This window comes from Saccopteryx leptura, chromosome 1 (genome assembly GCF_036850995.1).
Source record: "Saccopteryx leptura isolate mSacLep1 chromosome 1, mSacLep1_pri_phased_curated, whole genome shotgun sequence".
Lineage (NCBI taxonomy): Eukaryota > Metazoa > Chordata > Mammalia > Chiroptera > Emballonuridae > Saccopteryx > Saccopteryx leptura.
In genome coordinates, this window is record NC_089503.1 from 140,247,799 (window position 1) to 140,271,817 (window position 24,019).

The following is a 24,019-nucleotide window of genomic DNA, read 5'->3' on the forward strand; positions in this document are numbered from 1 at the left end:
ACAATCTTCCAAATATTGTCATTATATAATGAACATAAACTACTAGCAGTATCTATCTACTGCCTAGTGTATCACTAATATTTCTGTAACTCAAAATAACTCTAAAATCTCAATGGTTTAAAACAACAAAGACTTTTTGCTCATGCAACATATCAGGGGTTGTGGAAGACAAGAAAAGTTGTGTTTGCTACTATCCATGATAAGGGACATAGGCCACTGAACCTCCAACCAGCTGGACCACCTCACTTTAGCAGGGAGAAGAATTTACTGCAAACAATAATAAATCCCTCCTTAACAGCTTCTATCTGGAAGTTAACACTTTAGTCTATTCATATTTCACTGGTTAAAAGGAAATCACACAGCCATACCTAACTATAACAGAGTAAAGAAGTATAATTTTACCACGTGGACAGAAAAGAACTAGAAATATCGCTGAACCATACTAAAAACTACCACAAATAACTACTAATACTTCTAGGACTAGAGAATAATTCTGATTCTGATCCTCTCAACAGTAGTTTTCTTCTGTAGAAAGAGAAATTACAAATAATTTTTTCTTCTATATTCTTTTATAGATTTTTAATTTTTTTGCAATGTGCATACATTATTTTTATAGTACAATTACAAATAGATTTTTAAAAAAATAATGACATCAGCCTGGCCTATGGTGGCACAGTGAATAGAGAGCTGGCCTGGACCGTTGAGGTCACTGGTTTGAAATTCTGGGCTTGCCCGATCAAGGCACATAATGGCAAGTAACCAATGAATAGCTAGAGTGAAGCAACTACTTCTTGTCCCCTGCCCCCATAAAAATCAATCAATAAAATCTTAAAAATAATAGTAAATAAAAACAATGACATCAAACTATATCGAGTCGCTGACACATAGTCCATACGCTAAAATCACAGTAAAAATCAAACCTATAAGCTATATCCGAGGCAGAGTTATTGGTTTTTTTCTAGTGTTGATATGATAGCAATCATGTTTCACTTCAACTTAGGATATAACTATTCATTCTCTGTCATAAATTTCTACTTTAGTTTAAACATTGAGGGTGGTAACCTGCACTGTGACATTTATGTAAAGAAATTACAGTGTCCTTCAAAAAGATAGAAGGGTCTATCTTCCATTTCTAAAATATATATTTCTAGATAGTTTTCTATCAAGATGGTATAATACCTATCAGAATAAAAGGCCAAGTAAAGGACTGTTGAAATACAAGTATCTCACCTTTTGTCCCTATTATTTCTTGGCTAATAGTAATTTAATGTCATCTGTAATAAAGCTGACACTCCTATATTACATACTACATAGTTACTATTTAAATCAAAGACTGCCAAAACCTAAGCAACTTCCCCTTTCCCTACAAGAAAACCTTTTTCTAGTCATGTTTCTTAGCATTTTAAAGCTTTCTAACCTAAAATCTGGGTATTCTTGCTTTCTTTTTTTTTTTTGGTAGATAAATTATTTTGAGTGTGTTCCACTTGACATATAGTATAAACACACTAGAAGAGCCTTAAAACAAACAGTGCGACTGACCTGTAAAAATGACTTTAAACTATTTTGAAGAAAATTCTGCTTTCCAAAAGAGTAAACTTATAGAACTTATGTTTGTAAAATAGCTGTTAAAATGTTAATGTTATTTCCAAATCTAGTATCCCACAGTAATAACTCATTTTGAAATATATAAAGTTTTAAAAGTATGCAGGAAACTAAAAAAAAAAAATTCAACAAGATCTTTAAACTTATTTAAACAGAAAACAAGTAACTATCACAAGCTACAAACACTTCTGTTTCTGATACCAGTAAATAAAAACATGCTGACACTCAAATTACATAACTGTATTTTTATTATTGGTCTATTTATTAAGGAAACAATGTTTTATTGTATCAATGGCTTCAGGAAAATAAATCTTCATATTTCTTTGAATAGGTTAGCATGTTTTTCTCAGGTGATTTAAAGCTCTTCATATATAAGTAGGTATTGAATACAAACATCTCAGAAAATGAAATAATCTTTTTTTCCAAACATTTTATTTATTGATTTTAGAAGAGAGGGAGAGGAAGAGAGAAAAAGAAGGGGGTGTGGGGAATAGTGGGAAGCATCAACTGGTTGTAGTTGCTTCTCATATGTGCCTTGACCGGGGAAGGCTGAGGTTTGGAACCAGCAACCTCAGTAGTCCACTGCACCACCACAGTCAGGTGAAATAAAATTAGTACTTAAGAGTAAGCTAGTTTATACTTATAAGACTACTGGCCTTAACAGAAATTGAATTCTTTCGATTCCTGGCCAGGGCACACAGGAGAAGCACCCATTTGCTTCTCCACCCCTCCGCCGCGCCTTCCTCTCTGTCTCTCTCTTCCCCTCCCGCAGCCAAGGCTCCATTGGAGCAAAGATGGCCCGGGCGCTGGGGATGGCTCTGTGGCCTCTGCCTCAGGCGCTAGAGTGGCTCTGGTCGCAACATGGCGACGCCCAGGATGGGCAGAGCATCGCCCCTGGTGGGCGTGCCGGGTGGATCCCGGTCGGGCGCATGCGGGAGTCTGTCTGACTGTCTCTCCCTGTTTCCAGCTTCAGAAAAATGAAAAAAAAAAAAAAAAAAGAAATTGAATTCTCCTTGGAATTATATAATTTTAAAAATCAAGTAGAAAGAAGTTTTTCTTCTATGATATTTGTATTCCATGAACAATTGTAAATCTTAAAAAAATATATATATATATATATATATATTCCTACCCAGGTCTGTTACTTGTCGATCAAAAGGGCAACGGACTGCTCTTCCATGAAGAGGCAGGCGGGTGAGACAGTCATGACAGACTGTGTGGCCACAGAGCAGAAGGCGGGGAACTTTGTCTCCTTGCAAAGAAAAGACATCTTCACACACTCCACACTCCAGCACCTAGCATTTGCAAAGAAAACATGTGGTCTTTAAACGGTTTTAAAAGCATACATATTTTAGTTTTCTTAAAAAGCTGATCTAACATATTGAATAAATCTTGGTAAATTACTTTATTCCTCCATGGGGGGGGCTGTCTAGGTTGTAAAACTTTAAATCATCTTTTAAAAATTCATCTGATAGACCCTACCAAAATTAAATCAGAGTAGATTATCCTTGAAATGTTAACTGTTATGGACTAAACAATATTGTAACTTAATATCATCTTTATCTTTTGAAAATTATGAATTGATTCATTATATCTGAATCTGTATCATTCTTCCAAACATGGGTTATTAAGTTAAACAATTTCTCTGCAATTACCTACCCCCTAAGACATCCTCATTAATTTAAATAAAATAATTTCAAATATGTGCTAGGATGATAATTTACTCTTCTAAATGATTAAAGATGTGTTATGAAAAGACTAAGTAAATTTGAAGTATCTTCCAGTATCCATTTACATCATATAATATAAAGGCAAGAAAGCAACTACCTTGGATTTAAATTTCAATTCCTTGTTTCAATTAATAAATATGCTCCTGGGTTAGAAAATATTTTGTCTATCCAGTTCCAATTACAGGTACTAATTTGTCCAAGGTTATGTAGTTAGTCAAATGAAAAGAGATAAGAATCAGCAAAATCTGATTCCCAGGCCCATTAGTGTTTTATAGTCAACAAACTGTATTTATGTCAATGAAAGATTTTTGGTACTTTATTTCTTAATATATTTAAAGTGTTTCACAATGTTAGTTAAATGAAAATAATACCCACACTGAACTGGTTAATGGTACCACAAACTCCTGTGCATGTCCTCTATAACCTGTTACAATCTGGTCTCTGTCCGAATGCTTCACTCCAGCCCCCTTGCAGACTGTGTTCTCACACTAGACAGCTTGTAGTTCTCAGATAATGACAAGCGGTTTTTGCTGCTTTCTTCTGCTAATGCTGATGAAATAGCTAAATGGCACTTTTCTAGAGGATTCTTGTTTTACTAATAAACCAACAAGTCTCTAAATATTGTATGTCTGAGGACCACACACAGCTCAGTCTAACTGAAATGAACACACTATCCCTAGGGCCCTCATGTACCATGTATCTTAATATCCAAAATACTTTAATACCTTTCTTTATTGGCTTTCCAGCCTCTCTTTCCTATTGGACCAAAAACCCTTCAGGTACAGGGTCTTCTAAATACTAACACCTATGAACTTATATAAAGCCCAACAAAATAAAAATCTAAAAACGTTTGGCCAACCACCATACCCAACAAATACACAATACAAAGTAAAAAACAGAAAACCCTGAGTGGAAATCAGACTTAATGCATTCAAGTTTTAATCTTAACTCTGCCATTACTTTGGACCTACTACTTGAAATGCAAACACATTGGCTTGCACCCCAGTATGGTTCAAAAAGTTTAAATATAACACATAGCTCACACACACACTTAAAAAAAATTAAAAACTTAGCCCTGGCCGGTTGGCTCAGCGGTAGAGCGTCGGCCTAGCGTGCGGAGGACCCGGGTTCGATTCCCGGCCAGGGCACACAGGAGAAGCGCCCATTTGCTTCTCCACCCCTCCGCCGCACTTTCCTCTCTGTCTCTCTCTTCCCCTCCCGCAGCCAAGGCTCCATTGGAGCAAAGATGGCCCGGGCGCTGGGGATGGCTCTGTGGCCTCTGCCCCAGGCGCTAGAGTGGCTCTGGTCGCAATATGGCGACGCCCAGGATGGGCAGGGCATCGCCCCCTGGTGGGCAGAGCGTCGCCCCATGGTGGGCGTGCCGGGTGGATCCCGGTCGGGCGCATGCGGGAGTCTGTCTGACTGTCTCTCCCCATTTCCAGCTTCAGAAAAATGAAAAAAAAAAAAAAAAATTAAAAACTTAGGCCCTGGCCGGTTGGCTCAGTGGTAGAGCATCGACCTGGCGTGCAGGAGTCCCAGGTTCGATTCCTGGCCAGGGCACACAGGAGAAGCGCCCATCTGCTTCTCCACCCCTCTCCCTCTCCTTCTCTGTCTCTCTCTTCCCCTCCCACAGCCAAGCCTCCATTGGAGCAAAGTTGGCCTGGGCGCTGAGGATGGCTCCATGGCCTCTGCCTCAGGCGCTAGAATGGCCCTGGTTGCAACAGAGCAACACCCCAGATGGGCAGAGCATCACCCCTGGTGGGCATGCCGGGTGGATCCCAGTCGAGCGCATGCAAGAGTCTGTCTGACTGCCTCCCCGTTTCCAACTTTAGAAAAATACAAAAAAAAATTAAAAACTTATAGTCTTTTCCTTAAATATACAAAAATACGTCTCTTTCAAAATACTTTGCAACTAAAATGCAACTGAAGCTACACCAGTATACTTTTATTCAGATTTGATCAATTGATTGATAACACTTTGCACTGGTAAAAGTGAGAGCATTACTGATTGCTGTGAAATGTTTTACTGACTGATATAGTCTCTCAAGAAGGCAATTTGGCAATGACTATCAAACGTCAGAATAGCTCAACAATTCTGGAATTTATGCTATAAGTGTGTCACATATATGTTAATCCTTACAGTACACCATTTATATTCACAAAAGATTGGAAACAAAGTACACACCAACACAAGACTGGAAAAGATTACTGTACATTCATAAACTGAAAAATTATGTAGTCTAGTGAAGACGAGTCAGGGTACAGCTCTGCACATAAATTATATATATTATACACACAAACACTTCAATTTATCCTGTATTTTTTTTAATGCATGAAAAAAGTTTCACTTAAAGTATCAAATTTGAATACAGAAAAGATATTGAACATAGAATTAGATATTATAAAATAAATGCAACATTTCTTACAAATGTTCTTACTAATGTGACATATTTTTACTTTTTTATGACAATAAACTTCAAAGAACCAAACTAAAATTTTACTTAGATCATTCATATCATATATCTCTGACCTTATTATAACACAAAATAATAGAATTTATTGTTGCTAATGTAGGTGTTTTCAAGAAGCACTAGTAAAAGTCCACTGATCTGGTAAACCAAACACAGGTCCAAAAATAAAGGTACTAGACTATTTTGCATCAACTCAGTATATAGTAGAATAAGAAATTCTTTTCTCAGTAGTCATGAATAGGAATTCTGATTAACAATATAAGATAAACTAAGTCCTAGATAGGAGAATAGCTCTTAAATTTATAAACTTCACATATATGCCAAAGAGGACATGTATTCCTTACATGTAAACCAAATTTTAATTAACCAGTCCATATATTAAAAGGGCTAAGAAGGTTCACTATTCAAAATAACTTTCCTGTTTCTTTTCTGAATATAATTAATTTCAAGTTTCCAGATTTTCATTTGTTTTTCTAATGATAAAAACCATGCTATTATCAACTTTTTCACTAAACAAGAGGCCAGGTTAGATAATATTGTATTAGCACCACTGAACTTCACCTCTTATTTCCAATTAGTATTTCTAGCTTTCATCTATGAAAATGACAATGATTTGTTTTAAAATTTATTGACTGGCGGCAGAGAGAAAAGGAGAGAGAGCAAGACAGAAACATTGATCTGTTCTTGCATGTGTCAAGACTGGGGATCGAACCCACGACCTTTGCACATTAGTAGTATGCTACAACCAATCCAACTATCTAGCCAGGGCAACAATGATATTTTAAGTATATGCCACCATACACCTCTTACAAATTCTGGCATGAGGTTCTTGCCAAAAGACTGTCCTGCACTGCTCAGACACATTTTACATGTATAAAGACTAAAATGTACAAAATGAGCCTCTAATATATCAAACTGTGTGCTAAAATAAACTGGAGTTGCATCAGGTTTTGGTATATTTTTTGAGATTTTAAAGCAAACGGTAACAAAAGTAGATACAGCAATAATATCCATCCCAAATACAACTTCTTAATTCAAGTTAATTCACAAAATAATCTTCAGCTACTCTCGATTTAGAAAAAACACAATTCAATAAATAAAATCTCAACCATATAATATACCTAATAATAAAAGGGTTCCTCTGCATCTTGGAAATGCTGTGTATTTTCAGAATAACTTCATTAACATATAAAGGTCAGATGTATCATCCACCAATATTGACTGATAACACAGTTGTGAGCAGAAATGTATCATTTGCTGTCATATAAAACCAACATTAGGTGAAAAATCATAAAGGGCTATTATTAAAGACTAAAAACATTTCAGGTATTATCTGATCCAGAGGTTCTCAAACATAGTTGCACATTAAAACCACTCCTGGGGATGTAAAAAAATATATACTGGTGTCAACTTAATCAGAACTGGGAAAGGACGACTGCATCAGTAGTTTAAAAAGTCCTCAGTGATTCTAATATGTGGTCAGAAATGAGAATATCAGTTATCTCAGGTTGCAAATAATCCTGAAGGTATTCCACAAACCATTTCGATCTGTTCTCCATTCCAAATTGTTTCCATATATAGAGTGAAAGGGAAAAATGAATTCCATATATTTCAGTTGATTTTTTAGTGAAGTCATCTTGGAGCATTTACACAGGGTAGAATTTCAAATTTCAAACACAGGACAATACCTAGCGTTAATATCCAGCTATGCTACTGTTGGTTACTTCTAAAGAGCTGACAAACTACACTACCAAGAGGTGAGGGAGCCGATTACCCAATAATTGATGTCTGGTCACAGAATTAATGCAATAATGAAAAGCAAACTATAGAGTCGGTCAACCCTGGCTCTGCCACAAACTGTGTTAATCTAAACCTGAGTTTCCTCACCTGTAAAACAGAAATTAACATCTACCTCTATTAGATGTTAACGAGTGACACCTAACATAGTACCTGGCGGTAATAATGGCTTGATTTAATAACAATAAGCTAATTAATGCCTGTTGAATTTAACTAAAAGCAGAAGAACGGGGGAAGCACAGCCCAGGTCACTCTCACAGGCCCATAAGCTTCTTTTCGCAAGTGTCCCCACTGGCAATAGAAGACCAGGCCACTGCAGACCTGCGGATTAAAAGTCGCGGAGGGGAGGGCTAGTAAAGCCGAGGGGGCCCAGTGGCCGCGCATCCGCCAAAGAAACCAGGGCCGCGGCGCCGAGCCAGATCTCCGGATGAACCGAAGGGAGGCCAATGGTGGAGAACAGAGCACGCACGGTCGCTCACCTTCACCACGGCCGTACCACGGCTGCCCTGACGGCCATTGTCTAGTCCGGTTCCAAGCTTGTTTACAACCAGGGCAGCCATCGTAGGAGGACCGGCGTAGCAGGAACAGTGGTGAGGGCTTTCAACTAAGGGGCGGGGTAGAGCCACCTACCCAGAAGCCTCGGCGCCCGCCACTGGCGCGCAGGCGCAATATGACGCGAAAGGAGCTGTTCCTTCCAACTGTTCCTCATCCCGCCCGCGAGTGATATAGCTGTTTAGCTGCACTACTTGAGCATGAACGTTTATTTTTATTGTTGTTAAAGAATATGCAACTGATGGAAGGAATAAAGTTAAGGAAAAAAGTAAAGCTAAAACAGAAGGAAAGTTTTTGGATAAAACTCTGGCTCCAGTAATATTCAGAGATACTCTTCCTAGTTGCGAAACGGACGGGGTACGAGGAGGGACTACATCTCCCTGCATGCAATGTGGTGTCTATATAAACTACAAATCCCAGCGTGCTACATTTGCATCTTTTACTCCTTACGGTCGCAAGTCCGGAGTCCTATTGTTTCCGGCGACTGGTTTCTTGCTGTCGCGCTGTGTGACTGCGGCTGGGAAACACACTATTTTATGTATAGGTGTCTAAAAGTCCAGAGGTGGCCTTGATAAAAAGAAGCGGTTGGTCCGTCACGGACGTGGGAAGAGGAAATCTAAGACACCACCGGAAAGGAGTAACTATCGGGACTGTGACGCCCCGTCTTCCCGAAAGTGCGCTTTTCCGTTCTCTTCCTTGTTGGATTGAACGTCTTCAGCCCCCATAGGCACGGGGTCAAAAGTGCCGGTCAAAATGGAAGTGAATCCCCCCAAACAGGAGCACCTGCTGGCCCTGAAAGGTAAACTTTTGCGAACCTGATTCCCTTTCATCTGTTTTCTCCCTTCTCTCTCTAGTCCCCCAAGCCTTTGCCACGCAGACCCGGACTCTGGGATGCGGACCTCGTCCTTGTACACTGTCAGTGCTCGCCCGGCTGCTTCTGTCCCTTGGCGCCGAGCGGCAGGAAGCAGTTTCAGCTTGTGTTTTTTTAGGTTTGAGAGCCTCTAGCATAGAATAGATAGATACCTGGTACGTCACTTAGTTATGTGCTGCTGCCGTCACAGACAGATTTTAGCTGCAGAAGCTGACGTCCCCGCTCTACCCGGGGAGAGCCCTGCCCTGTTTAGCAGAATGAGGACCGCCGACATCCGAAGTGGTTTTCTATTATCTCTTGTCTCTTCCTGTGGCACTGACAAAGTGACCAGGCCTTAGCTTCTGCTATAAAATTAGTCCTGAATTGCACAACAGCAGGCCAAAGACTTAAAGATGCATAGTACTAAAATTTACATAACTTAGGTTTGTTAAATCCTACTGTAGTGTACTTCAGAATATTTATATACGGAAAAATTCATGTCAATTTTCATTTCTGTACACAGTAATCAATTTGAGTATGTTTGAGAATTAGATCATTATTTAGAGAAAAGCAGGGTAGAGTTTTTCTGAAATTCCTGTTTTCTGAAATACTTTATTTCAAATGCTTTCAACTTTATTTCACTTGTTTTCTATACCAAAATGCACTTTTTATTTCTTGGAAGCTCTACTGTGTCGTTACCAATTACCTTCCTGGACTGAGCTGAGAAAATGAACATTTGAATTCAGTTACATTGCATTTATTTCCTTGTGATTTCCATTTTGAGGGACCTTCCTTCCCCTCTCCTGAGCTGCTGTTATGTAGGCAACAAGCATTACAGAAGCTGACCAGTCCCATTTGTAACATAAAATCATATACTGTTGCCTGGGGTTAACAGGACTGTCTCTGACTGTAGAATTAAGGAAGTGCAATATTAAGTAATATTAAATGACCAGTAAGCTTAGCTTGAGCAAATGAGCTGGACTGAAATGGGTTATTCCTGAAGAAAAAGAAAAAAAGGGACTGCCATGGTCTTTATCTCCTGATATCACATCAAGTATGTGGAATAGAGGTTACCCAACTCTCAGAAGTTAAGAAACTTTTCCAAGATCACAAGGCTAATAAGTGGTTGAGACAATATTTCAACACAAGGCCTTCCTCCATTTTTCCAAGACTCCATGTTGTATGCTAATGAAGGAAATAGAGATCATCCCCTTACTGACTACTTTGGTAGGAATTTAGATCAATTCTATTTAGTGAGAATTTGGAACAGTTCTGTTAGTTGCTAGGTGTGATTTTTATACAAATTGAAAGCTGTTAAACAGTAAAGTTTACTGTTTAACTGCTGTTGAGAATTTTTAGTTTTTTATTCTCTATTTTCCAAAGCAGAAGATAACTTGAGAAAAAGTATTTTAACAGCCTAAAAGGACAAGTGCTTGTAAATTCACTAATAGTGTCAGCTTTGTTAAAACTATTAGATATTATTTTTCCCCATTGTCTCAGTTAATCAAGATTTCACAAATTTTAATTTTACTGATGTTGAATGCCAAGTATATCAATTTATAAAGGGTCATTTAAGTTCACTTTCTTAGATTTGTAAAATGTTAAGGAGATCTCACAACTTCAGTTTCAATATTGGCCAAACTTACTCAATTCAGCCAGTATTGAAAGACTTCTCAATGCCAACTCTTACAATGTGAAAGTATAAGGGAAAAAAAGAAAAACATTAATCCTTGAAAGACTATGCTATCTATATTTAGATACATATTAATAATTACAGATATTTAGGATCACAATCATTGATGAATTTAAGAATTGTCAAATTGGTTAGTGATAGTGAACATTAACAGTAGGTGAAAATAATCATGAGATTACTTCTTTTTTATTTATTTTAAAAAATTTTATTTATTTTTTTTACAGAGACAGAGAGTCAGAGAGAGGGGGATAGACAGGGACAGACAGACAGGAACAGAGAGATGAGAAGCATCAATCATTAGTTTCTCGTTGCGCATTGCGACACCTTAGTTGTTCATTGATTGCTTTCTCATATGTTCCTTGACCGCGGGCCTTCAGCAGACCGAGTGACCCCTTGCTTAAGCCAGCAACCTTGGGTCTAAGCTGGTGAGCTTTGCTCAAACCAAATGAGCCCGCGCTCAAGCTGGAGACCTCGGGGTCTCGAACCTGGGCCCTTGGCATCCCAGTCCAATGCCCCATCCTCTGCGCCACTGCCTGGTCAGGCAAGATTACTTTTTTTGACTCTTCAAAATCATTTGTCAAATAAGTATTGTGATATGCCATGAGTCCCCACCTGTAGTTGTCTAATGATTTTGGGGAGAAGGGATTCAACCTCTTTTTTTCAAGAGTAAGGATATGAAAGAACCTATATCATGGCTGTTGCAGCTTTGGACCTGGTTAGGAAACCTAACTGGCAGATGTTGAAAGGCTCCATCCATTCTTGAGCTTGTGTACTGTATGCTGAAACTTGTCAGTGCTTAATTTGGGGCAACTTCAGGACTTCTGTGTCCTAAAAAGAGAAAATAAAGGTCAAGCCTTCCTGTTTCTCTTCCAAATTAGAATTCAGGAGCCATAATACTAAGGTCTTGATACTGTTGTAAGTGCCTCAGTTGTATAGAGGAGACTGTCACAAAACCAGTTCCTAGCCTGGTCAAAATGCAGAGTTAAACCATTTTTATGTTTTTTTAATGTTTACTACTGAGATGTCTCAAAATTTTTAAGTATTATTACATTTTTGTTATCTATGAATCTAGTATTTTAAGAGTCACTAATTTTTCTTTGTTTCTTATATAATCTTAAGATTATTATTACCTAATATGTTAATATCATCACTTCCATATTGTTTGTTCTCTGTTGAATTTAATTCAACATATTGACTATTAGCATTTTTAGGCTAGAAGTGATTTTATAGGTCATCTAATTCAGATTGCTTATTTGGTGAGAGAAAGGATTTCCGATGTGGATTACATTCTCATTCACATTAGCACTTTGGTAAAATACTATATTGGGATTGGGTTTTGTTTTCCTTTTCTCCCTGCCTATTTGTATGTAGGCTCTCCCTACTATATCTTATTCTTTGCAATACTTCCACTTTAGGTCCTGTTTTCCTCTGATTTGGAAAGAGACAGTCTTGTAATTATAAATTACACTGTAGCTCTGAGGAGCTCAGCTAAGAAATTTTATCTTCGTTAAGAGTAACTGGATTACTGCAGAATGACCACAGAAGTAATATTACATTATCGACCATATGAGAGTGATCCCACACAACTACTAAAAATTGCAGAGAAAGCAATGCAAGATTTTCCTACCCGTCCACTATCCAGATTTATTCCTTGGTTTCCACATGATGGGACCAAACTGCCACTCAAACCTAAAAGATTACCACCTGTGATTTCTGAGGAGGCAGCTGAAGATGTGAAACAATACTTAACCATCTCAGAACATGATGTAAAATCACAGAGTTATGATTGCACAGTAGCTCTGTTGGAGTTTCAACCTAATTTGAAAGAAAAGAAGCACTTAATCCGGTCACACACCCTGAATGAGCAGACTACTTCTGGAAATCTGGATAAAGAATCAGGAGGAGGAAAATGGCACAAGAAGAGGTCTTGGAGTGTTTCAGTTCCCAGCAGAAATTGTACTGAAAATATTTTTCCTTTGTCTAAAAAATTACAAGATAGATTAAAGGCACTTAATTTACACTCATTTTATAGAGCAAGATGGACAATAGAAAATATTAATTGTAACAACCAAACTCTTGAAGACATTTGGGCACAACTCAATCGAATTATTAGGCACAATGAACTTCCATCTTGTAATGCTACAATTCAGAGACATTTGGGCCAAATATGGGTGTTCTGTGATATTATGTACTGTGAATATGTTGGAAATCTCCTTAAAGGAAAATTAACTCTTACTGGGAAAATACATTTATTTGTACACAAATATGGTGTTATTTTTAGTATATAATGAATTCCACTGATTGTTAAAAAGAATATTCTAAATGAACAGTATATACTGAAATAATGAGATGAATAATATTTTGCTGGTTTTAAAATTTTTAATGACTTAATTTTTTTAATTGAACCTTTGCTAATATAGCCTATTTATTCTTAACATTTTGCAAAATAATTGTGTAGTATTATGTTTTCAGTTTGTATCCCAGGAATAAAAAACTATCAGGTAAATTCAAAGGCTTGTCATTTAAGTCAAGAACTTTCTATGTTCTACTTTTAGAAGCCATCTTTTAAATGAGTTGTGATAAATTATTTATACTGAATTTAGAGGTAAAATATTCTATTCCTTTTCCTCTGTTACTTTTCCCGTGATTGATTTAGATATTTCTGTGAATTACAGTGAATAGTTTGGACTTGGGTGAATCCTTAAAGATCTAACTTTATAGTTTGTTTTTTTACTTATTTAAAGTATAATAATTTTTATTTAAATTTTTTTTTAAGTTTCTGTTATTTTATTTTATTTACTTATTTTAGCAAGAGGGTATGGTGAAGGGGACAGACAGGGGTAGACAGAAAGACCGGAAGGGAGAGAGATGAGAAGCATGAACTCATATTTGTAGCACCTTAACTGTTCACTGATGGCTTTCTTATATGTGCCTGGACTCGGGTGGTCATCAGCATGGCAGGCCGATGTTCTATCCACTGTGCCACCGCCTGGCCAGGCAAGTGTAATAATAATTTTTAAAAAATAAAACTGAAACCAATTTTATTGGGAATGCTCTTCAATGGTATGAATAGAGTTCAAATTGGGAGACCAGCCAAATTCTGCTGATATTTCCAAAGATAGGTAATGAACATTAATAGTTGATGTTTTGTTTTGAAACAAAGATTAAAAATATATATATATAATTTGCCTAAGATCATAATGTATCTTTAAGACTGTGTAACCTCTTTTGAAAGAAAGTACTAAATGTGATAAGAAGTCAAGTTATTCTTTATTCTAATATAAGTAATTCAGTCTTAGTGAATTACTGGTTACTATTTGAATGGTTCTTAGAGTCCTTGTTGGTTTCCCATCACCAAAATATTTTAAATTGGGTTTACACATCACTTCATAAAAATAATCAAAGTGGTTATAGGATAAAAACTCTATAAAAGCATATATTTAACAAATTTAAGTGCCTTCTATTGGTTATGTACTTTACTTTCATAGGAGAGGAGACAACCGTGAACACTGTCCTCACAGAGCTTACATGGAGTTACTATATATTATTAAGTAGTAAAACTAAATCACTGAGAAGAACTAGTAAATCTATACTTATTAGCAAAGCAGAGCTACATTTGCTTTGTGGCATAGCGCCTAGCATGGTAGAGGCTCCATACTACATGGTAAATGTGTCATTTGGAAGGATTCTTCACAGGCTGAGTTGCTTAAAATCTGAGGAGTCTACTAATTTTTAACTGAAGAGATCATCTTTTCCAATTAGGTTTTACTCTATCCAAGCATTGTTTTGTTTTTAACTGTTTTTAATGCCATTTTTTTGTCACAAATGAGATTACTGTCTGGAAAATAATCGTCATGAATGCGTCCAAAAGTCTAAATGAAAAATCATCTGGTGTAGAGGGACTTTCCAAGGTAACTTCTTTGGTAATAACTTCCTCTTTCATTCATTAATCTTACTTTTCAATACAAGGCTGCTGGAGAAGCAGAAGTTATTCATTATCACCAGCAAGCTTGCAAATAAAAGTTGGTTGATATGATTAGTCAATAATAAATGATGAATTTGATTTTTACTCTTCAGGTCTTATTTACTTAAGGTTTAATCAAGGGTTAACAGTTAGATACTCATAAGACAGTCACACACAACACTATTTTTCTTTGATAGTTTTTTTTTAAATGATAGTACACAGAGCTGCAAATATAAGAGGTACAGTTAGAGGTCATGGGATTCTTGTGAAGAGTAGCTTTTTAATCCAAGAATCACACAGGAAAAGGAGCTGTTTTTTCTTAATATGTGGCTGATTTAAATTTTTTTTATCTATTCTATATAAATTGCTTTCTAACCCTTTCAAAACCAATGAAAAGGTAATTCAATTCAGAACTGGGAAACTGAAGGTTGTTTTACTGCACATACTGCCTTGATCTTAAAAGGAAGAGGGAGTCAATTCTCTTCTACCTAGACAGTACTTCAGAAGTAATCAAGGCCTAAGGACTTAGAATCCATGGCTACCTCTTTGAACCCTTTTAGAGTGTTTTAGAACCTTAGGACTCATGATTCTATCACACGCTAATAGTAGGGCTCAGCAGTATTTCTAGGTTCCACTGTTAACATACTTGGAAATAATTTGGGGAAACAAATGTGTACAGCAAGGTGTATCTGAGAGAGCATTTGGTAAAGTTCCATCAGCCTTTACTCTCCAGGGATGTGGCAGCAGTACCATAATTTTATTTTTTTCTAATGACCCATCTACTTTCAAACAAATGCTAAGTCAAATTCCAAGGAAAAAGATGAGAAGCATCATATGATTTTAACTTTATTTATCAACTTATCAGATAACTTAAAAGACCACTTCTTGAAGATTTTCAAGATGAGCACTGGCAGACTGATTCACTTTGATTTAATCAGCCAGGGTGCCCACATTCAAAATTCACCAACTTGACTATCTTCAGAGACTAGATAGGTAAGACTGGAGAATGTAGTAAGGACTCTGAACCTGGAGAAGATTCTACTTGTTTTTTAAATGTTCTGACCAAGCAAAATTTATGTGCAAGTTGAGCTACGCTTAGTTTATCACTTTGTAACTAACCTCAGGCTAATTATCTGAAGACTTATAAAAGTTTTTTATATAATACTTTAGATGGAATCTGAATTTCATAAGTAAAATGTGTGTTTTGTGAGTTCCACTGAAAGAGTCTGAACACATGGCACTCAACTAATATGTGAATATTTGGCACTTAGCTAAAAATTACATTTTTTTTACCTCTAATTTTTTAGATAAGAACCTACTTTAACATTCAAGGCTGGATACAGAATTACTGTTTAACAATCAGTGGTTTATTATAGTTCCTAAACCTTGCTTTAGTTAGTGTTTGCTCTTTTCCAACTAACGTAATGTACAATTTTTGCTGTTCATTAACTCTATAGGACAGTAAATAATGAGTTTTAAATGTGTATTTGATATGGGCATACTGTTTGGATTCTCTTTTATGGAGTAAGATATTTAAATGTTAATAACTTGGCTTTTTGGTTTGTATTTAAGAATCTGAAAATATGACAAATAGTGTTTTATTGTAATTTGAGTTCACCAAATATTGGTTGTTGTTTTTTGTTTTTTGTTTTTTACAGAGACAGAGAGTCAGTGAGAGGGATAGATAGGGACAGACAGGAACGGAGAGAGATGAGAAGCATCAGTCATCAGTTTTTCTTTGCGACACTTTAGTTGTGAATTGATTGCCTTCTCATATGTGCCTTGACCATGGGCCTTCAGCAGACTGAGTAACCCCTTGCTCAAACCAGCAACATTGGATCCAAGCTGGTGAGCTTGGCTCAAACCAGATGAGCCTGCGCTCAAGCTGGTGACCTTGGGTCTTGAACCTGGGTCCTCTGCATCCTAGTCCAATGCTCTTCACTGCACCACCGCCTGGTCAGGCCAAATATTGTTTTTTACCAACTGCTAACCCCTCTGCTAATTTATACCCTCTTTTGAAAATAAGAAGAAAACAATTACTTTTAATGCCAGTTTGGAATCTTTTAATTTTTTAAATAATTTAAAAGTTTTTTCAGTTATAGTTGACATACAATATTATACTAGTTTAGGGGCACAGCATAGTGATTGGACATTTCTATAACTTAGGAAGTGGGGTTCTTTTTATCTTTAATGGAGGGTTGTTCTTTACCTACTTCCAACTGTTTCTTCCCCCTAGAAAAACAATGGTGTCCAAAAACTAAACTTCACAGGACTTTTGTACATAATGGAATTTGAGCATATAATCAAGAAATAAATTGGCTTCACATCTGGGGTGAACTTAAGGACACTTTTAAAAAGTTCTAAGATTCCATTGAGGGTGTGTTTCTTCTTTTTTGTTAAAATTTGGTTTCTTCGGCCCTGGCTGGTTGGCTCAGTGGTAGAGCGTTGACCTGGTGTGCAGGAGTCCCGGGTTCGATTTCTGGCCAGGGCACACAGGAGAAGCACCCATCTGCTTCTCCACCCCTCCCCCTCTCCTTCCTCTCTGTCTCTCTCTTCCCCATTTGCAGCCAAGGCTCCATTGGAGCAAGGTTGTCCCTGGCACTGAGGATGGCTCTGTGGCTTCTGCCTCAGGTGCTAGAATGGCTCTGGTTGCAACAGAGCAACGCCCCAGATGGGCAGAGCATCGCTCCCTGGTGGGCATGCCTGGTGGATTCCTGTCAGGCACATGCAGGAGTCTGTCTGCCTCCCCGTTTCCAACTTCAGAAAAATACAAAAAAAAAAAAAAAAAGATTTGGTTTCTTCTCCCTGACCTGTGGTGGCACGGTGGATAAAGCATTGATCTGGAATGCTGAGGTTGCTGGTTCAAAACCCTAGGCTTGCCTGGTCAAGGCACATGCAGGAGTAGATGCTTCCTTCTCCCCCATTCTCTCTCTCTCTGTCTAAAATGAATAAATAAAAAAATATTTTTAATTAAAATTGAAAAGATTTGGTTTCTTCTGAAATGAAAAAAAAATGGGGAAGAAACAGAAAATACCAATTGGTGTAGTCTTAGATTGTGAGAAAAACTATCTTCTGTATACTATTTTCAGAGCACCTTTTTACCCCCTTCAGATTGTACTTAATATATTTTTTTAATTTATTGATTTCAGTAAGAGAGGAAGGGGGGGGGGGGAGAGAGAAAGAGACAGTAGCATCAGGTTGTTCCTGTATGTGCCCTGATTGGGGATTGCACCAGCAAGTTTAGCACTTCTGGGTAATGCTTTAACCAACCAAACTCTTTGGCCAGGACTAATGTTTTCCTAGTTAAAAATAAGGGTGAAGTAGGTCAGTAACACCTCCCCAACCACCTACTTCCTCCTCCTCTCCCCTGTACGTGTATCATTGATCTCTAGCTGGTTAATACTCCATTTGAGGTGGAATCGTATTTTGAATTCTCATGGGATGTTTTCTGATAAGGCACAACATTCCAGGTTCATGCTCAGATTTATAATTAATATAGAGAATTATTTTTGAACTGAGTGAAATCACCTAGGTTCAAATCTAGTTATGCCATCTATATATAACCTTTTATAAGCAAATTAGCTTCCCCAAACTTCTTCAAATCTGTAAAAAGGGGATAATGATAATACCAACCTTGTAGAGTAATCATGAGAATTAAATGTGTTAATACTTGTTAGATATTTGCATAAAGTCTGGCACTGGTAATGCTTAGCATATATTAACTATTACAAGTGACTTAGGATTTTTTTTATGTGTTTTAGAGAGAGAGAGACGGGAAGGGAAAGAGATGAGAAGCATCAACTCGTAATTGTAGCATTTTAGTTATTCATTGATTGCTTTCTCATACATGCCTTGATGGGGGTGGGATGTGGTAGTGGGGTTTCCAGCTGAGCCAGTGTCCCCTTGCTCGAGCCAGCAACCTTGGGCTCAAGCAAGCAGCCATGGAGTCATGTCTGTGATCTCACGCTCAAGCCGGTGGCCCCACAAGCTGGTGAGCCTGCACTCAAGCCAATGACTTCGGGGTTTACAACCAGGACCTCAGCGTTTCAGGTTGATGCTCTATCCACTGCACCACCACTGGTCAGGCAACAAATGACTTCTTAAATTTTAAGGTTAACATTTGTTCACTATTTTAGAAGCCATCTATTTAATAAAATATTGTTTAATGGTGTCAGTTCAAATTTACCGTACATCTTCAAAATAATGTCAGTTACTTGAGAACTTTGATGAGATGCTAATTCTTTCATTCAGCAAAAATATACTACATAGGCCTGATCTGTGGTGGCGCAGTGGGATAAAGCGTCGACCTGGAACACTGAGGTCGCTGGTTCGAAACCTTGGGCTTGCCCGGTCAAGGCACATATGGGAGTCGAAGCTTCCTGCTCCTCCCCCTTCTCTCTCTCTCTGCCTCTCTCTCTCACTCCTCTCTCTCTAAAAAATCAATAAATAAAATATAAAAATATATATATACTACATATATATATATATGTCAGAGCCTGTGTCAAATGAAGAGGCCACAGAACTGAACATGATATATATAAGAGCCTAATTCTCATGGAGTTTGTAAATATCTAAAAACACTTCATGATAAATATAAGGTGCTATGGGGAGAGCTGTTACTACTTTTCTGAAAACAATGACATTTAAACTGAGACCAGGATGAGAAGAAAAACACTAAATTTGATATGAATGCTGTAGCTAGCTAATTTGTGATTAGGTGGTAGATTTTTATATATGTGAATGATAAGGTGACCAACTTTTTTACAATGAAAAGGAGGACAAAAATAAACTGAAGAAAACAATTGTAAATAAAAGAAACATTTTATTCATTGCAACAATAATACACTATAATATGATAAATGCATAATAAAAACATTTGTAATATTTTATAATTATGCTTACATGCCTATTAATTTTTAATAATAATTGTAAGAAAAAGTACCCATTTAGATACAAATATGTTACATCATATGCAATGGATCAACTCTGCATTGATAGAATATGGACATTTACAGATTAGTCCTATAATATCAAAAAGGACATGCAGGAGGATACTTTTTGAGGGAGGACAGAACTTACGAAAGAAGAACTGTCCTCCCTAAAGGAGGATGATTGGTCACCTTAGTGAATGAACACCACTTATATTGTGAATTGACCACTTAGGTCTCTAGTCTTTTATACATTTTGATTTGAACATTTTTAAGACAGGATAATTAAGGAGTCTTCTGTGATTCATTTTCTAAAATATTTTGTATGATTTTTAATTTTATATTTTGTTTTACAGTGGTACCTTGAGATACGAATTTAATTTGTTCTGTAACCAAGCTCGTAAGTCAGTCAACTCGTGTATCAAACAAATTTCTCCCATTTAAAATAACTGAAATAGATTTAATCAGTTCCCGCCCTGTAAAATATCCCCAAACCATCCTAAATTATGAAAAAAGACATTTTTAATTAAGAAACACACATGTATACTTTACCAATGCATAACAAAATATATGAAATAAAAGAAAACTGTTATTTAGTACTGTATCTTACCTTGGAGACAGACGAGTGCGGCTAATGGAGGTGAATGGCGGAGGAGGAGGAGGGAGGGAGGGAGGAAGGGATGCAGACTGTAGACATGTAAACTAAAGCTGCACTTTCTTAACACTAAATGTAAACTAAAACTGCATTTTCTTTAAACAAAACTAAAACTGCACTTTCTTTACTTAAAATGAAACCACAAAAACTTAATCACTACTCGTATCTCGGAATTTCGCTCAGATCTCGAACAAAAATACGGACTGAGTTGCAGCTTGTATCTTAAAAAATTCATATGTTGGTCTGTTCGTATCTCATGGTACCACTGTAATTTTAATGTCAAATGTCAATCTTCAAAAATAATTGTTAAAATATTTTTTTAAAAATTAGACTGTCTCAGTAATAACAAGTGTTGAAGAGGTTGTGGATAAAAAGGAACCCTCATTCACTGTTGTTGGGAATGTAAAGTAGTACAACCATTATGGAAGAAAATATGGTGGTTCCTCAAAAAATTAGGAATAAAACTACCTTATGACCCAGCAATCCCTCTACTAAATATATACCCACATAACTCAAAAACATTGGTACATAAAGACACATGCAGCCTTATGTTCATTGCAGCATTGTTCACGGTGGCCAAGACATGGAAACAACCAAAAGCCCTTCAATAGAAGATTAGATAAAGAAAATGTGGTATATATACACTATGGAATACTACTCACCATAAGAAATGATGACATAGGATCATTCAAGACAACATGGATGGACCTTGATAACATTATACTGAGTGAAATAAGTAAATCAGAAAAAACTAAGAACTGTATGATTCCATACAAAGGTGGGACACAAAATTGAGACTCATAAACATGGACAAGAGTGTGGTGGTTACCAGGGAGAAGGGGAGGAGGTGGAGGGAGGGGAGGGGCACAAAGAAAACCAAATAAAAGCTGACAGAAGACAATTTGACTTTTGGTGATGGGTATGCAACATAATCAAATGTCAAAATGACCTGGAGATGTTTTCTCTGAATCTCTGTACTCTGATTGATCAATGTCACCCTGTTAAAATCGTCTAAATAAAACAAAAACAAAACCAAAAAAATTAGACTGTCTTATCCTTGCTAGACTAGCTTCAATAAATACTTCCCTTTTCCTATTTTCGGTGTCTTAATTTTTGCTCCATAAGCAATTTATTTGATATTTGAAATGAATTTGTAAATTAAATTTTATTTTTCCAGATAACTAACCAGTTCCAGTATCTTATAATATTGTGTTTTTTCTTTTCTGTATTCTGATAATTTTTAGAACTTATATATGTATATCTGTATGATCTTCAATTAATAAGCCATGTAGTTGATTGTGGATTTAAATGTTTTAATACATGGTAATCCCTGTTTATTCCTCATTTTTCCTATTTATTTCATGTTTATTTATTTGTTTTTCTAGATAAACTTTAGACACATTCTGTTATGTTCTGGAACAAATCTTAGTTTTGCTTGGAATTATATATATAAACCTATTCACTAACTGATGTTTTTGTAATTTCTACACAGAATTAATATTACTTAAAGGATCACTTACTGAGCTTCCAGTGGCCAGTAATTATAATAGAAAAATAAAGCTAACAAAAGACTCTTTTTGGCATAAAATTATTGTTTCATATTCAAGATGGTGCACTAAACATTTTTCCCTATCAGACTAATTTTGCTTAATAGTTTTTTGATATCATTTACGCTGAAGTTACTCAGGACTTTTTTAAAGCTTTGTTCTCTTAATATACCTTAAGCTTTAAAATTCCTTTCTAATTTTTCTGTAATGAGATATATTTACATTTAATTTTTATAATTCATTCTGGCTGTAAAAATGCAAAATTATTTTTCATATCTAAAATTCTTTTATATGTTAGCATTTTTAGTAAATCATTGCTGTATAATAATCTTAGGAAGTATTTAATATCTTTAGGAAGTATTTAGTTATATTTTATATTAATATAAAATTAATGAATATCATACACTTAACTTGGGAGTAGTTGCCAAAGCAATAGTAATATTTTCTTTCTTTTTCTTTCTTTTTTTTTTCTATCAATTCACAGTGATGCGGTTGACTAAGCCTACCTTATTCACCAATATTCCAGTAACCTGTGAAGAGAAAGACTTACCTGGTATGGCACATACTTTATTCTACTTGTACCTACTGCAGTGGTCGGTAAACTCATTAGTCAACAGAGCCAGATATCAACAGTACAACGATTGAAATTTCTTTTGAGAGCCAAAATTTTAAAACTTAAACTATATAGGTAGGTACATTCCTTATCGAGGTAGCGCCTGCATATGGTATTTTGTGGAAGAGCCACACTCAAGGGGCCAGAGAGCCGCATGTGGCTTGCGAGCCTCAGTTTGCCGACCACTGAAGGGAAAAGGTGAAACTTGATTGCCTCTCTTACCTTGGAATAAGCCTACCCTTATCAATCTTATGCTAATTCTTTGCTGCATTCTTTTTTTTTTTTTTAACTCAGAGGAGGGGAGGCAGAGACAGACTCCTGCATACTTCCAGACTGGGATCTCCTGGCAAGCCCACTAGGAGGCGATGCTTTGCCATCTGGGGCATTGCTCTGTTGCACCTGAGGTGGAGGCCATGGAGCCATCCTCAGTGCCTGGGGCCAACACACTGCAATCGAGCCATGGCTGCAGAACATGAGAGAGAGAAACAAGAAGGGGAAGGGTGGAGAAGCAGATGGGCGCTTCTCCTGTTTGCCCTGACAGGGATTTGAACCCGGGACATCCACACACCGGGCTGACACTACCACTGAGCCAACTGGCCAGGGCCTGCTGCATTCTTTTTTCTCTGTTTTTGTACCATGCCAGTGGTGGCCATCTGAGTAAGAGGTCTCACTCATAATCTATAAGTTGACAAATTATTAATATCCCATGGCAACAAGAAACTTTAGTTTTAGTAATAATGCATTCAGAGTCATGATACTATTAAAATTACATTTATCTTCAGATGTTCCATTATTGCATGTATTAGCATTCCCTTTTTTAAATTATTGGAGATTTCTATAATATATTTTATATCATGTGACCTATATTTTTCTTTGTTTCTAAAATTCATTCTCTGTGAAAACAAATTTTTGGCATGCATTAATTGCATTGAAGATTAGAAATAAGATTTTTTTTTGTGTGGGAGAGAGAGTCAGAAAGAGGGACAGATAAGGACAGACAGACAGGAAGAGAGAGAGATGAGAAACATCAATTCTTCGTTGTGGTTTCTTAGTTGTTCATTGATTGATTTCTTATATGTGCCTTGACTGTGGGGCTACAGCAGATCGAGTGACCCCTTGCTCCAGCCAGTGACCTTGGGCTCAAGCTGGTGAGCTTTGCTCAAACCAGATGAGCCCGCGCTCAAGCTGGCGACCTCAGGGTCTCAAACCTGGGTTCTTCACATCCCAGTCTGACGCTCTGTCCACTGCACCACCACCTGATCAGGCTAGAAATAAAATTTTTAAAATACATATATAACTTTTATGAAGAGGTTATGTTTTTAAATTATCTTTTTCCCAGATACTTCTTTATGTAAGTATTTACAAGGAAAAGGTTAGATTTTTTGTTTTCCTTTTTCTATAGGAGACCTCTTTAACCAGCTTATGAGAGATGATCCTTCAACTGTAAATGGCGCAGAAATTTTAATGTTGGGAGAAATGTTGACTTTACCACAGAATTTTGGGTAAGAATGATATAGTCACATAAGAAATGTAGCAATACTATAAAAGCCATTATAAATCTAGTGTCCTTTTGGTGGGGGAAGGTTGGTTTTTTTTTGTGTGTGTGTGTTTTGTTAT

At 36.8% G+C, this 24,019-nt stretch overlaps 3 protein-coding genes across 7 annotated transcripts in view; 2 read left to right on the top strand and 1 right to left on the bottom strand.

Annotated features, from left to right (window-relative positions):
- Window positions 1-8,208, bottom strand: part of TRIM23 (tripartite motif containing 23) — a 44,077-nt gene extending 35,869 nt beyond the window's left edge. The window contains exons 1-2 of one of the 2 annotated variants that reach the window (XM_066375976.1): window positions 8,080-8,208; window positions 2,735-2,897 (exon numbers count right to left, since the gene is read on the bottom strand). In XM_066375976.1, the coding sequence (XP_066232073.1) occupies window positions 2,735-2,897; window positions 8,080-8,160 (244 nt within the window). In that variant the 5' untranslated portion in view covers window positions 8,161-8,208. The remainder of the gene's footprint in view (window positions 1-2,734; window positions 2,898-8,079) is intronic. The other variant, XM_066375985.1, reaches the window with a different exon arrangement.
- Window positions 8,209-8,811: 603 nt separating this feature from the next.
- The window catches only part of TRAPPC13 (trafficking protein particle complex subunit 13), a 38,909-nt gene continuing 23,701 nt past the window's right edge, over window positions 8,812-24,019 (top strand). For all 4 annotated transcript variants that reach the window (XM_066376027.1, XM_066376035.1, XM_066376044.1 and 1 more), the window contains exons 1-3: window positions 8,812-8,951; window positions 22,274-22,342; window positions 23,805-23,904. In XM_066376027.1, coding sequence (XP_066232124.1) covers window positions 8,906-8,951; window positions 22,274-22,342; window positions 23,805-23,904 — 215 coding nt within the window. In that variant the 5' untranslated portion in view covers window positions 8,812-8,905. The remainder of the gene's footprint in view (window positions 8,952-22,273; window positions 22,343-23,804; window positions 23,905-24,019) is intronic.
- On the top strand, window positions 8,839-13,866 carry SHLD3 (shieldin complex subunit 3). The gene is made up of 2 exons (XM_066376092.1): window positions 8,839-8,951; window positions 12,111-13,866. The coding sequence occupies exon 2, from the start codon at window positions 12,228-12,230 to the stop codon at window positions 12,981-12,983; it is 756 nt and encodes a 251-aa protein (XP_066232189.1). The 5' UTR covers window positions 8,839-8,951; window positions 12,111-12,227; the 3' UTR covers window positions 12,984-13,866.